Raw genomic sequence first — 14,622 nt, forward strand, 5'->3', positions numbered from 1 at the left:
AAGGATAAACTTGACACCTAATATTCGAGGCAGAAAACCTCTTTATTGTTGTTTCGCGTCGCCCAGGGACGTGCTTTTGGTGGGGAAAGTAAACACAAGGCTCGGCCACCCACTACAGCATTACAGCACACATGCAGCAAACAGTCAACAATTTGACGACAACCTCAGCGCCAACAACACGCACAAAAAAGATGCCTCGAGTGGCCCAAGTACCGCGCGCAAACAGCCGCGCAGGCAGTGTCAGAGCGACTTCCGGGTCGATGAACACATCGCCCTTCAAAAATTCACCAGTCAAGTACGTTTGCGACAGCAGCCCCCGTTTACCGACTTTGCATAGCAACGAAACTAAACAATGCGCAGAATCCCTCTCAACGATGATGCTGAAGAAAAGGCGCGACGTGCGCATTCTCGCCATGCATTTCATGAGCGCCAGCGCAACGAACTAAAGGCGGCTGCTGCAACTCCTCTGCGCAGGAATAACAACAGCTTAGAAGATATCGAAAATGACACACCAGGCTCGAACCCCAAGACACCGCACGCCCGTGGCAGCCGAGGCAGCAGACAGGTTGTCGACGACGATGACGATGAAGGCTTTGTAGTCAGCGGAAGCGCGGTCACGCCTATGAAACGAGTCCCGATTCTTGCCAACTTTGAGGAGTGGATGAAGATGGCCACAGATAACAAGATCAACGCAAACAACTCTTGGAACTTCGCCTTGATCGACTACTTCCACGATATGTCACTTCTCAAGGAAGGTGACGGAGTCAACTTCCAGAAAGCCAGCTGTACGCTGGATGGCTGTGTCAAGATTTACACAAGCAGAGTCGACAGTGTCGCAACCGAAACCGGCAAGCTACTGAGTGGTCTCGCGGACAGCAACAACAAGAAGAAGGGCAAGGAGGGTGACGAAGTGGAGGGTGAAGAGAGCGAGGAGGAAGTCGACGAAGACGGCAACGTCAGGAAGAAGCCGAAGCGCAAGGTATGTGCAAAACGCATGTTGGCTGTGATGGTAGGCTGACTTGTGCGCAGACGCAACGATCCTCCGAGGCGACCCTAGCACCAAACTTTTCCTCGCTTCAACTCAAGAAGTTTGAGTTAGAATTCGCCGTGGACCCCCTTTTCAAGAAAACCTCCGCAGACTTCGATGAAGGTGGCGCCAAGGGCTTACTGTTGAACCACCTCATGATTGATGCCCAAGGACGCATTGTTTTCGACAGCAGTGACGAAGTTGGTGACGCACACACCTCAAAGACCCGAAAGAAGAACGAAGACGCCGACGATGAGGACGATGATAACACAGAGATGCAGGATGCTTCGGTAGCAAAAGAGGAGCCCGAGCAGGAGGAGAACGTCGAAGATGTTGAAATCGACCTAGGAGCTCTCGGTGCCAAGTTCTTCTCCGATCTTGGTCGTCTCGACGAGCTTGATGTCTGTCCATCATTGAAGAACTTTGACCTCGGCGACCCGTCTGGTTCCATGGATATTCCTTTCCTCAGAGCCCCGGAAGATTGGAGAGGTGATCAAGACAAGGACAAGAACCCCGACTCGCTGGGTGACAACTCTGGCATGTTCATTGACGGCGACAACGCTGCTGGCTTCGACGACGACGATCTTGGACTGGGTGGCTTCGAGCTTGGCGCCGACGTGGCATTTGGTGAGGGTGGTGAGGCTTGGGCCAGGGAAGCCGCTCTTGAGCCCCAAATGCGGGTCTACGATGCTGGCCTAGGCGAGGAAACTGGCGACGGTGACGGAGTCGAGATGATGGACCCAGACAATGGAGATTTCGTCGTATCCATGTCCCACGCTAAGAGCGCCGACAAGATGCACGAAGATATTCTCGGATATTTCGATCAAGCGCTGCAGAAGAACTGGTCAAGTGCTGAGCACTGGAGAATCCGAAAGATCAAGGACGTCAACAAGCCTGTCGGTCCTGCCAGGGTGCGCAAGGAGAAGGAGCCTTTTGAGATTGACTTCTCAGCGCCCCTCGACCAAGCCTTGGCCGACGTCTTGTACACCCAGGCATCAAGCAACTCTGCCGTCTCCATGCCCAAGAAGGACTGGAAGTCGAAATCTCGCAATTTATTGCCTGATGATAAGCACTTCAACTCAAAATCACTTCTCAACCTCTTCCTCAAGCCCAAGGCACGCCTCGGCAGGAGGCGAATCCTCGGAAACAGAGGCGGTATGTTTGGCAATGCCGGACAAGACAGGGACGTCCCAGAAGGAGAGATGGACGAGGCGTTCTGGGCAAACCAGAAGGCCCCCGTCAAGAGCGAAGACGAGCCGCTGCCGGAGGGAGACTACGACGCAAACTTCTTCCAAGACGATGCCTTGCCGTTTGCTGGTGGCTTGGATGACGACGACGACGAGTTTGCGGATGCCCGGGAGCACCTGTCGCCCGGCGCCGAAGGCGACGTCGGAGCTACGGAAGCTCTTGGCATGACGGCTTTGCTTGGCGGCGACGCAACCACCAATGTTCTGACCGGCGCTTTTGGAACGACTCTGGTCACGCAAACACGTCGCATGCGGCCGGATTATGTGCAGTTCGCACGTGTTGCCAAGAAGGTGGATGTGAGGCGCTTGAAGGAGGAGATCTGGAAGGGCATGGGTCTTGAGGGCCTGGACGCCGTAAGTCGAGTCTCTCGGCCACCCTTCCCATCAGGGAATGAATTATTGCTGACCCACCACCAGGATTCCACAAGACTTTCTTCACCTGATGCCCCAGCGCCACCGGTAGAGCCACCCACCAAGGATACCGAACTCAAGTTCACCGAGGTCATGAACGGCCTGGGCTCGGTTTACCCCAAGGCCATGATGGAGGATATCTCCACGAGTTTCTGTTTCATCAGTCTGCTGCATCTCGCCAACGAGAAGGGTCTCGTCATCGAGAAGACACCCGAGCTCACGGAGCTGAACATCCGCAAGGATTGGACAGCCGAGATCGTGGGAGGAGAATAAGGCAGCGACTGTACTCTTGTAACCCAAGGAGAGGAAGCAAAAAATGGAGGGATAAGGGTGTGGCGGAATCCTGTGTTTACACGTCGAGGCATCGGCGTTTCTGTGGTTTTTTGTTGAACGACGGCATGTTTGATTTTTCTGGCAAAGTGGGTTGGGTAAACCTTTGCGTCTCATAATGAACACTGGGCGGAAACATTCCATTTTGAGAGCTTCGTTCTCTATACCTTCTTCTGTATCCGTACTTGAGGGCGCGGCTTGAGCTTGGGAAAAAGGAGGCTGTGTGACGACGGACGTAGACGTCTTATGGATCAAAGAGAACAATGCCAACGACTTCTCAACGAGGGACCTTTTCTTCCTACCTTACCTTGGTTATCTATTGCTTTTTCTCGTGTCAGTGCTTTTTTCTTTTTCCTCTTCAGAAACGACACGCCGGGCGGTGATATGCATAATTAAGGTAAGCATGATTTTTTTTTTTATTCATCGTCTTAATTCCCCTTAGCTTGACCGTTGAAAACGAACGGACGGGAGCTAAGGAAGGCAAGGTAAGGCAAGGCCACGAACGGAGCAAGTCTCCGTTTTGAGGGTGAAGAAAAATGCTCGTGCCCGTTTTGGCGTGATTTTTCAGGGTCCCGCTCACCCCCCCCGTACTTGGTACGCTATGGTTTCGGATCTCAATAGTGAATGAAGACCCTGGATTTTTGGTTCCTGCGCCTGACTTGTTTGGGGGCTTCATGCAAATCTGAAGGGACGATGAGCAGCAGAACGGTCGGACGGGTTTGGGCGAGCGCAGTGGGCACTGTAGGGAGAAAATAATCAGATGGCAAGGGCGGATGCAGCGCCGTTTAGTGTCTGTATGCAGACAGCGGCGATGGAAGATTTGGTCTCTACGGATAGAACAGACCGAGTACTTGGCCGATAGTATGCGTTTGACACATAGCACCCATCACGAGCGAGTTACCAAGCGGCAACAGACTCACGACAGTGGATGACGGATTCGCTGCAGGCGAGCAACCCGCACTATGTATAAGAGACCACGAACGCAGAATCTCCTTCCATGCAGGATCGCTCATGGGTACCCTCCCTCTTGCAGAGACGATAATAATTTGGTTGGAGCGGCTCTCTTCTCACTTGAAGTTGTGACAGAAGAACGCTGCCTCGTGTTCGCTTCTAAGGCCTAGCCGCAAATACTATTTCGCCCGCCGATTCGCTAATAATATCGTCATCTTTAGCCGATGGCTTCGGCTGATTTAATAATTAACCTCGTGATTTGACTAAGACTCAGACGCAGCAAATGTGGTTGAATCTGACGCTTTGGAACGTATATGAATCTTTCAACAGACGAGCGGTGTCGTCAGACTTGTCGCATGGGACGTAACCATCACAAACATCAAGTGCAACTGTTACTCCCAGATGAGCCAACCAATCATCCGCATAACCTCGGTTCACTTGTCCTTTTTAAGCTCATTGCTCAGACGAAAGGCCACTGTCTCGAAGCCAGAATCTCTTCTCGCGTATTCTTCACAGAATATACGTGATAAAGTGATGAGAAGTGAATTGCCTATACAAATAGAACAGCCCTTTCCCATGGGCATTATAGACTGATGATGTTGCCTATGAGAAGATATTGCTGGAAATCGCATAGTTGTGTTGAAACAACAAGCCGACCGGTTGCCAAATAACAGCCTGCCAAAACTGAACGCTGTTTTGTTTTCCTTTGAGAGGATCGGAGATGCAAACCTGCTCTTAACGATCCCACGCAGAAGCCCGCATCTGATTTGTGCATGAGACTCTGCTATGCAGCGCATTTTGATCTCACCTTACCTCGTTTACTCTTCCTGCTCGATTTCCGACGCTGGTTCGATCCAGTCGCTATCGATGAAAATCAAATTTACAAGATCATCACGACCACTCCACTCATCAAAACCCCATTCAGGATAGATTGTCCGGCAAAATGAAGCAAAATCAAGGAAAATGAAGACAGATTTCACGTTCGCTACCTAAACGCCTGAATCATCCTGCAACAATCACGAGACATTGCAACTTCCCATACTTTGAACCTGCTTCCAGATCAACAGACATCACCTTACTCGTGTCCCGATGAACGCGGAACGCGCACCCCAAGCAGGGGTAGTATCACTAGAGTCCAAGGCAGGGGCACCACCAGGCGGAGCAACAAACGGGTTTAGTTTCGTTTTCCGGTAAACAGGGGTCCTCTGAGCTCAGCAAAAAAAAACAAGTGAGGCGCACGACTGTTAGGAGGGACATGGAGGGAAGAAACGAAAAAATAACGATAAAATAGGACCCCCAACCAACCAACACCGCCCGTCAGCCAACCAAATCCGCCAAGACCGGGGAGGGGACCCTCTTGGAAAAATCGAAAATCAGGCCAGGACCCCGAAATCCTGACAGAATTATGACGTTGACCGGTGCGCTCAGGGTACTTTGTGCCAACACCGCCAATGAGTGGTCAACATGAAGGTGCTCAACCATGCAGGCGCCCTCAGATTGGACCAAGACCCTTCATTTTGCCTACCTTACCTTACGCAGTGCTTTAGTGCCAACGGCCGTTCGGCAGAAAAGTATTGGCTTGTTCCTGAGCATCTTCCCCTCAGGAAAGGGTAACGCCCGTGATGATCCCGTCAGAAACGCGAGGCAGGACCGCGGAGGAAGGGTCCTATTTTGGTTGACGTCATAACCTCCCGGCCTTACTCTGCTATGTTTTCCCTCTTGAACCCCTACATTCCGATTTCTCTCTTCATTTATCCACAAGTTCATCTTAATGAATTCGTTCAATTGAGACTGCATGTCGTTGTTCATACAGTTGATTTAGTTTTTTGGTTCCTCGAGCGACCAGAGAGCTTTTGTATCATGCAGTACCCACCAACACCCTATATCCAAAAGTTACCCATCGTATGGCCACGCGACGCAGCTTACAACGCCATTTGGACGACAAACAAATGCCACGTCCAACGGGACAAAAAAAAAACGCCATGACTGTCCAGTTGCGCCACCTCGAACAAGATCTCCAAACGATGCCAATCCATGAGGGTATTCAAGTAATCAAACAGACCGACCTCAGCCAACCAGGCTAGACTTGAGCGAAACGCTGATGCCATCAACGACGACGAAACAAACAACCGAATAAAACAACAATCAAACGCACGAGACTGTACTCGGGGCCGACGTCAACAGTTTGTAAATCCATAGAGTGGATGGAGAACGATGATTGCCGACAATATGTCAAAACTCGCATCCGCTTATTGAACACGACGGTTCACGATCTCGCCCGCCCGCACCAACGCGCTCATGCCGTCGAGCTTCGGATCGCTCCTCTCCTGAATACCGAGCGACGTTGCAGAAGAAGCACCCGATGATGCTTGCGACACGTTCGATCCATCAGTCCCCGTTGACGAGGTGGACTGGAATCTCAATAAGGCAGGTGGTGATTGGTAACCTTTAAACCTCATTAGCCTCTGCGGAAAGCCTTGCTTGGTTTGACCGTGAGTACCATTCTTCGCTCCCATTGGAGCTTGAGGCTGCCCTGCATAGGGCAACTTTGAATCCTGGAGCGGTTGTGGTCCGGAAGGCGGCACCGTCGAGAACGGTGATGGTTGCAACTCGAAAGCAGGTCCCGGCAAGGTCTTGTTTGATAATAAGGCGTGAATCGGTAGCGAAGATTCACTAGGTGTTCGGGGATACGACAGTCCAGATCCAGAGGATGAAATGCTTCCCGCGGAAGAATATTCGTGCTTCAATGATGGCGGTGCGGAGGGACCAGGGTGTGTCGGAGGCGCGAAGCCCCCAAAGCCATTTGCCTCAGGAGACCTTGAAACCCCGTTCAGTCCTCGTCCATTGTTGAACACATCCGAGAGGGAAGGAAGATGCGGAAGTGTGACTGGCTCCGTTTTGGCTGGGGCTTCCGTCCATGTTGGGCGGTGGTTCCGAGTCTGCGAGGTACGGGGACTTGTGGAGTGCAAGCTCTCACGATCGAATTGTACACTGGCAGGAGAGTGTACCGAATCATCATTGGGGGGATGATGATGATGGGAAATTGGGGTCGGCACGGCCGTCGAGTATTGCGATTCAGATACCGACACCACAGAACCCACACGCTGTTTGCGATTAGGAGGAGGTTCGCTTCCCTGGTGACTCTCTGTACCACTCCCCGTGCTACTGAGACTCCCAGGTGTGGCACTTGCGCTTCCTCCGTTTTGCAGACGAACCCCCGAATCAAGCTTCTGACGTTTCGACGACTCTTTTGCTGGATCAGGGTCAGCTTGGCGGCCATTCGAAGCGACAAACCTCCACGCACCTTGATTTGCGGAGGCTTGCCGTGCCTTGAAATCTTGTAAGTACAGGTTGTATTTCCTATACTCTGTTGTCTTCTTATACTCAGCCAAGTCGTGGTTGTATTTCTCCTTGGCTTTCAATGCGGAAGTTTCGTATGGTTCCTTCTCGCCGGGAGTTAAGTTTTGCCAGTGCTCTCCCACAAGCTTGGCTATCTCGGTAAATGTCAAGTTCCGACCTTTGAGGTCATCACGCATCTCTGCGAGAATGATCAGATATGTTCCATCATCTCAGAGCAGGGTAGAATCCATAACATACTGTTTGAAAAAAGGACATAGGCCGAAGGAGGTCTCTCAGGGGCATTTTCATCAGGCTACGTTGGTTAGCTACGTCCAGGTACGAGTGTACTTCTGCATGAGAGTTACAAACCTTGGGGTGACGCCTATACTTTCGTTTCGTAGCGACAGGTCCCTCCTTGACCTCGAGGCGGGGTTGATCAGGTCGTTGTGTCTCGGGCTTTGGCTCTTCTGCGCTTGCTCTTGTGGGCGAAACTAGTGATGCATCCGGGGCAAGGCCACGAGAGTTGGCGATGCGTCTCTGCAATTTCTGCCTTGTGTTAGGGCTTGTAGGGGTTGCGAATGTACGTCAAGCACTTACACGTCGGTGTCCTAACTTGACTCCAAGTGCGTCGCTGCAAATTACCCTCGTTAGTCTCGAGTATGTAGCGTGGCAATAGCCATGGTTTACTCACAGGTCAGACTCAGTAATGTCCAAAATCGTCTCCCACGTATCGAATCCTTGCTCGAGAAAGATGTCTAGGTACTGCGAGATGCCTAGCTCTGCAAAGATTCCATCCAGTCCTTGCGCCATGGTTTATCTGAGTGGCGTATATCAAGTTACGTCAACTCGATGGTGCTGTTGTTACGGGACGGTAGTGCGATGGTTCGCGAACTTCTTCTACGTCGAAAGTGATCTCCAAAGAATTGGCTTTCACTGTTTGCCGCTTTTCGTTCAAATCCTTCTCGAAACCCAAACTCTTTCATTCAGTCGTCGACTCGATTCGCTACGTCTCGATTTCCGTCGCTCGAAGTCGAAACACTTCCTTTTGCGTTGCGGTCAACCAATAATCATCGAAGGCTTTCTTCTCAATCGAGTCGCGGCGGATGGGCAGCGACAGGCGGCGTCTGTATCGAATACTGAGTGTCGGTCGGCAATGATGGTCTTCTCGTCGTCTTCGATACTGAGCAAGTCGATCCAAGAGCGATGTTGTTGGAGTAATTCCGAAAGTATTCGATTGCTGGGCGAATTCTACGTCTGCTTGGGGCGTTGATGATAAGTAATTGCAGAAGAGGAAGGCGTGTGGCACGCATGGCGTGGATATACCAAGTTGGTGGCTGCCATATGGAGGACGGATCTCGATGACATTGAAGGAGACCGAGCTTTTGGGGTGTGGGACAACGGCAAGTACCAGACCAAGCAAAGAGGGGCTTCGGGATTCAGATGAAATGGGATGTGCGCTCTGGATAGAATACGTACTTTATGAGAATGCGTTTTTCTGAGCCGGCTCGGCGGTTCGCAGCCGCATGAACGACGGGGAAGACAACGGATAGATGGTCTGGTCTGGTAGAGGAAAGTAGGGCGCGTCTTTGGTGGGAGTGATGAAGACTGGACCAAGTTTGTTTGATCGAAGAAGGGGGTTAGGTTTGGGAGAAAGGGACCAAGCCGGCAAAGTCTTTTTTTTTTTTGTCGTCTTCCTTTGCACGGGATAAGAATTGGGAACGGTGAAGAAGAACTGGGGGGGATGACCGTCTACTGAGACGGAGAGGAGAAAACGAGTTTGGTGAGCCAAGGGGAGGAAGGCAAGGTAAGGTACGGATGGATGCCAGTATGGTACGGAGGAAGGGCGAGGTAAACGGTTCGAAGATTGAGAAGAACTAGCCCCGCGGTGATCGACGCGGATTAAGAGGTGAGGTCAGAGGTGTCAATAGGGAATCTCTCTCGAGGGTGGGTGTGTGTTGATGGTCGACCGTAAGGTAAGGTAAGGTAAGGTAGTGAGTCTAGGTACGGATACTGGTAGCCTCAGACGTCGCCGCAGACTCGACTTGTGATCCGGGGTGGCATGTCCAATGGCCCCAAGCCCCAAGTAGAGAAGCTAGAGCAGCAGACTGATGGATAGCTCAAGGTACCCAGGACAAGCTCCCTGGCGTCTGATCGCAGAAACCGACTTTCGAGAAGTCGGCGATAGCAACAGTGAGCATCTGTTACTGGAAGCCCATCGCAAAGAAAAGCGGGATCAAGCACAAGGACAGACACATATGGAGCCCTTTTGGAAGACATGAAAAGACATGGGTTCTCAGCGAGTCAGGAACAGGAAACGGCCGCTTGAGATGGGCCTTCGGGATACATGCAAATCCTGTACCGGTACATGAAATCCGTACCTGGACCATGTCTCCATCCCTTCCATCTTTGCCTCACTCTCCCAGGACTACAGGGTAGAAAGTAAGGTACCCTAGATACGAAGTACCTTACGTAGGTACTTCAGTGCCTCTCTCTTTCCCCGTCAAGCCCAAGGCACCCACCAAACTTGAGGCCTCAGGCCGGGATCACACATGGGTACGGAACTGGAAAGAGTGCTAGTGGCCCTGGGCCACTGCCCACTGGCTGGTAGGTAAGGTAGAGACTAAGAAAGAGAGGGGGGGTGGGTGTTCATCCATCATCCATCCACTCAAATATCACTCCCCTCGACAACCTGCATACACCTCCAGGCAAGGTACCTTACCTTCGCACCACACAGACATAGCAGACACGCTAGACTCTGATGCGCCAGCCCACCACTCTCTCTCTCTCTCATGAACGGAATCCGCTCCGTAACTCGACTGACTGCAAGTGCGGTAGCGGGAGCGGCATCATGACACGCCTCGCCTCGACAGAACATTCCCAAGCCATACCTGCACACTATCTAGACTCTCACCACTTAGTAGAACACACGATACCAAAACAGCCACTATTGAAAAACCAGTGCTGACCCTAGATTCAAGACGGCATCTGCATCTGGATTAATACTCCAATTCGGCAACGGGCCCTTCGAGACCGTCGCGGGTCATGCCGCTGGCTCCTGGCCAGCATTCTTCTTCTTCCTCTCCAAAAAGAGAGCGGGGACCGAACATCGTCATTTGGGTCGCGGAATACCGCCCGTCGAACACTCGACCAGGAGAGTGAGAACCTCGCCCTCAATGCAAGCAGTAAACAGCCAATTGCTGCATTATCATTCGCATGCCAGAACTGCTTGGGACAATGGCCAAACAGCGCGAATTCGATTCTTGTTGACGGAACTGCGCCTGACCCTATAAACAGCCCTGCGATCAAGTCACTGTTCCATTGCCTGCTCTCCAATCAAGAGCAGGCCGTCAAAGTGAATCTCGATGTCGATTCCACCTCCACGCTCATCAGTGTGTTTCTCAGACAAGCCAGCTCGCGCTTCTCGACGTGTCAGCGTTCGAGCAGCCAGTCAGACTGGCTTGAACCGCCAGAGATGGCTATTCACACGCCTCCGCGCGGGGAGACGGAGCATTGCACCAAGGATTGAAAGACACCTGAAATCGAAGAATTGCGCCGCGATCGAAAGCCGCTACCACCCCTGCTATACACGCTCACGCGGATGAATCTGGCCACCACGGGCCACGGTTGAGGAACGCACCTCGTCCATAGGTAATTGTCCCAAAGCACGGTGCGGGTGAGACAACAGACCGCGACCTAGGACGACGTAATAATTGCGTTGACGTCTCCGTTCACCTCGCAAATGTCCATCTGCACATTATGGAACAACCCTAGTGGTTATACGAATACCGGAAGGAAACGTCCTCATAAACGACATGGCAATGTTTCGATGATCGATCAACCAGAAGTCGATCCAGGACGAGAAGCCGTTTCGTCACGGCCATGGGCGCCAGAACACAGCGACCTTTGATCTACGATCCATTAGACCCAGAGCAAAGGCCATCAGGGGGGATCAGCATGGTGCCGGTGCGATGCGTCTTGCTGGTAGACAGATACGACAGACATATCACCGAATTTGCAGAAGAATCGCATTTTCGCAATGCGATTACTGATGACACAACATGCCGTGTAACTCTGAACCGACACAAGGGGCAACTTCGCCGTCGGCTGACCTAGCAAGCAACTGAATTGTCTCCCGTTTAACCGAAATGTCGTTATGTGGCGGAGGGGTAAACGACGAAAGCCATCGTCAGTCTGGAGATTGTGCATTCGGCTCGATATGGCATTTAGGTGACGGGTGGCAAAGTGAGGCTGAGAGCACATGTGCCTTCACTTCTGGGTTGTTACCGGCTCCACCGTCCATTAAGAGCGTTCTGGAACTCGGACCATCTGAATGAAGCTGGACAAACCGACGGCGAGCAGGATTGGCACGGCATCTAGGCGCATGCAGACAGACCCTTTTGACGGGGCACTGGAACGAGAGAAATGCATCAAACAATGCTTTGCGAGAGCTGGTCAGCACGGATTAGGATCATGGACCGGTCCAGCGTCGCCAGACTGAACCCGCCCATGGTGCCAACACGATCTAGGCCATTCCGCACCTCGTTAGTAGCACACTGCAGCACCAAGTACGCGAAAACGCGCCAGACCATCAGAAAACAACACCCATGGCCACATTCAAGCTTGTCGACGACGGAGCATTGACTGGATCGACGTGGTCCGTGTTGCGATGTTGAAAGGTGATAGAAGCTGGTAAATTGAGGGTTCTGAAATAGCAGCACGAAGTACGGATCTCAACGGAGTACGGATATCTTGTTTCAATATGCTAATACCCATGGCCAGCACTCGCACCGGCACGAATAATTATCTCACCTCTTCAAATTTCCATACGGAGAACACGACATGGCCATGGGCTCCCACTGCGGAGGGCGTTGATCTATCCGTGTGCCCCAATGGACGACGGAGGGTTTCGCCGTGGAACGTGCTACCTACATGCCTAATGGCAGTGTTACAGAGCATCGACGCGCTAGTCACCTCCCGACCCAACCTTCGATATGGACGTCCCGCCGTGACGTAGATTTGATGCAGCACGAGGTTCGCGGAACCGACAACCTCGGACCAACTGGATCTTGTTGGATCCCTTCTACGTCGCCGAATGACGATAAGTTGCAACAAACTGTAAGGAGCTCATGGGCCAAAGTTTCATCGAAGATACGAATCTGAAGATTAGCGGGCAGCAAATGGGCTGACAGTAGCCACCGGCTGGTCCAGACACCGAGAGAACGGATACTGTGGGCGTGAGAGACTGGGAAGAGGCAGGAGAAGACAAGACAGTCTTGCGCGCGAAGAGGAAGGGAATCGTCGATGTTTGTGCATGGCCTGCAGGTCTGGTTGAGGGATATCGTCACTGGGCATTCGAGAATACGATCGCAGACGGCACATACGATCACCATGGGAAGCAAAGGCGACAGGGCTGATGCTGTTCTCGCGCGGGCATGCCCAGACACTGGGCTGCTGGCACGCTGGTTGGCGAGAGAGTCTAGACTTCTACTAGGTACAAGTGTATCTGTACAAGACAGTCCGTACAAGCGTAACGTACCTAGGCGCAGGCGCACAAAAGCATGACTTTGCAGTGAGCGAGCAAAGCAAGGAACGAGACGGGACTGGATTTGGCTGAACTCATCCAGGGCGGAACCGTAAGTTACGGAGGAGGGCACATGGATGGACAGAGGGATGGGATCATTTGAGGGTTGTGATGATGGGTGTGCGGACAAGGTTCCATTGACTGCGACACGGTGAATTCCAACATCTCGATCGCGAACGCCCATTTCCCAGTCATCGAGATTGAGCAAAATGCCACCAAGAGTGAGAGAGATTGGACCGCCGCCAGTGCGTCAGAAAGCACTGGGTTTTGGTATTTGGGATCCGATGTCATTGTTTTTTTACTGATCAGACACTGCGAAAGTCCGATCGGGATGGGATGGGGTTTTGGTTGGCATCTGGAACTGTGCGGCGCCATCGAAAAAAAGAAAAAGAAAGAAGGAACACCCGGAAAAGCTAGTTGGGGGTTCTTTCCCAGCGCAGCGAGTGCCTGTAGGGGGTTTAGGAAGGGAATGTTGACAGTTTCCGGTGCGGTCCACCGCGCCCAAGTGGGGTTAGCGCCAGGACACTTCCTGAGAAGTAGGCGGTACCTCGAGACCTTTGACTGTACAGCCACCTGCCGCATTCCATAAGGTGACGTGAGGTACCTACATCAGGTACAAATACTCGGGTAGCTTTGTGAAGACAACAGACTCAGTGCTGTACTTGCAACGGGGGAACCCAAGCTATGGCTCAGCATCCCATCCTTTCTTCACTCGCCCTGCTTGCCCCATGGTTATCTAATGCTATCGTGGTAGGGACGGAAAGTAAGGTAGAGAGAGGGATGACCTCACTTTCCCCAGTCATGTCTACGAAGAAGAAACAACAACAACAACTCACGGGCGAGCTGTCAGCCATCGAACCCGCCTTTCACGTCCGTCTACTGAATATCGGCAGGAGAGCCGGAATTGGAATTCCATCTACCGTAACAACATTGCAAATGGATGTCAAGATCCTCTCTGACTCACACGGGCCTCGAACAATATGTCTGTTCAAGGCCTGTCTGTGCCTTCCTACCTGCCTCCCATCGCAAGGTACCATCCCATTCGAAAGTGAAGCAAACCATGGCAGCCACAAGCACAAGTCTGGAAGAATTTCCCGCTACCAGCTGCCCAGTTCAATATAACACGACCCTCTGGCTTTCTGGCTGCATCGGCCCTGCTTTGATTCTGCAGTGGTAACCTGTCGGCAGGTTTCCAGGTTTTGCGTATGAAGGACGTTAGGGGAGGGGGGCAGCTTGCAGGCAACAGCACGCTTCGGATCAAATCAATCAACCTGGTTCCCGAAGCTTAGCTTGGCAACGATACTTTCTTGCCAACGGTGCGGCGGTGCACCCCCCAATATTGAGTGGGCCACGGGTGGGATGAATCTGCATTCTGTAATGGAATCAGAATCAAAAGTCGACTTCCCATCATCACCAGGACGGAAATGGTATTCCCGGCTCAAGATCAAGGCACCGACAGTCATATTGACCATGTCTGATTTGGGGACAATCAGGCCGAAATTCCCGCGATAGTTTGACAACCCTTGCACTATTATTTCGCACCTGTGGCCCAGGTAGTACTGTTGTAGTAACAACACATCCGAAGATGCACGGGTCATTGCGATGAAGACATGATCGTGATACCACATTGCGACGCTACTTACGCGTTTCCCATACACTGGGCAACCTCGTCGCTGTGGTTAGCAAAAGTTAAGGCTGAACAGCGATGTTCAAGTCCACGAAGGGATGATCCAGCA

At 52.1% G+C, this 14,622-nt stretch overlaps 4 protein-coding genes across 4 annotated transcripts; 2 read left to right on the forward strand and 2 right to left on the reverse strand.

Moving 5' to 3' along the window:
* Window positions 1-191: 191 nt before the first annotated feature.
* On the forward strand, window positions 192-2,958 carry CPAR01_02980 (barren protein; the record flags this gene model as incomplete). Its single annotated transcript, XM_060487267.1, has 4 exons — window positions 192-295; window positions 361-979; window positions 1,030-2,628; window positions 2,692-2,958. 4 exons carry the CDS (start codon window positions 192-194, stop codon window positions 2,956-2,958), a joined length of 2,589 nt encoding a protein of 862 aa, XP_060354595.1.
* A 3,257-nt stretch (window positions 2,959-6,215) lies between these two features.
* CPAR01_02981 (HMG box protein) lies at window positions 6,216-8,115 on the reverse strand (the record flags this gene model as incomplete). Its single annotated transcript, XM_060487268.1, has 5 exons — window positions 6,216-7,504; window positions 7,564-7,618; window positions 7,675-7,851; window positions 7,903-7,936; window positions 7,997-8,115. The coding sequence occupies 5 exons, from the start codon at window positions 8,113-8,115 to the stop codon at window positions 6,216-6,218; spliced, it is 1,674 nt and encodes a 557-aa protein (XP_060354596.1).
* Window positions 8,116-9,324: 1,209 nt separating this feature from the next.
* On the reverse strand, window positions 9,325-9,582 carry CPAR01_02982 (uncharacterized protein; the record flags this gene model as incomplete). Its single annotated transcript, XM_060487269.1, has 1 exon — window positions 9,325-9,582. The coding sequence occupies one exon, from the start codon at window positions 9,580-9,582 to the stop codon at window positions 9,325-9,327; it is 258 nt and encodes an 85-aa protein (XP_060354597.1).
* Window positions 9,583-10,478: 896 nt separating this feature from the next.
* On the forward strand, window positions 10,479-10,595 carry CPAR01_02983 (uncharacterized protein; the record flags this gene model as incomplete). Its single annotated transcript, XM_060487270.1, has 1 exon — window positions 10,479-10,595. One exon carries the CDS (start codon window positions 10,479-10,481, stop codon window positions 10,593-10,595), a length of 117 nt encoding a protein of 38 aa, XP_060354598.1.
* Window positions 10,596-14,622: the final 4,027 nt, after the last annotated feature.

Source organism: Colletotrichum paranaense (assembly GCF_030867605.1).
Source record: "Colletotrichum paranaense strain IMI 384185 chromosome Unknown Scaffold_2.1, whole genome shotgun sequence".
Classification (NCBI taxonomy): domain Eukaryota; kingdom Fungi; phylum Ascomycota; class Sordariomycetes; order Glomerellales; family Glomerellaceae; genus Colletotrichum; species Colletotrichum paranaense.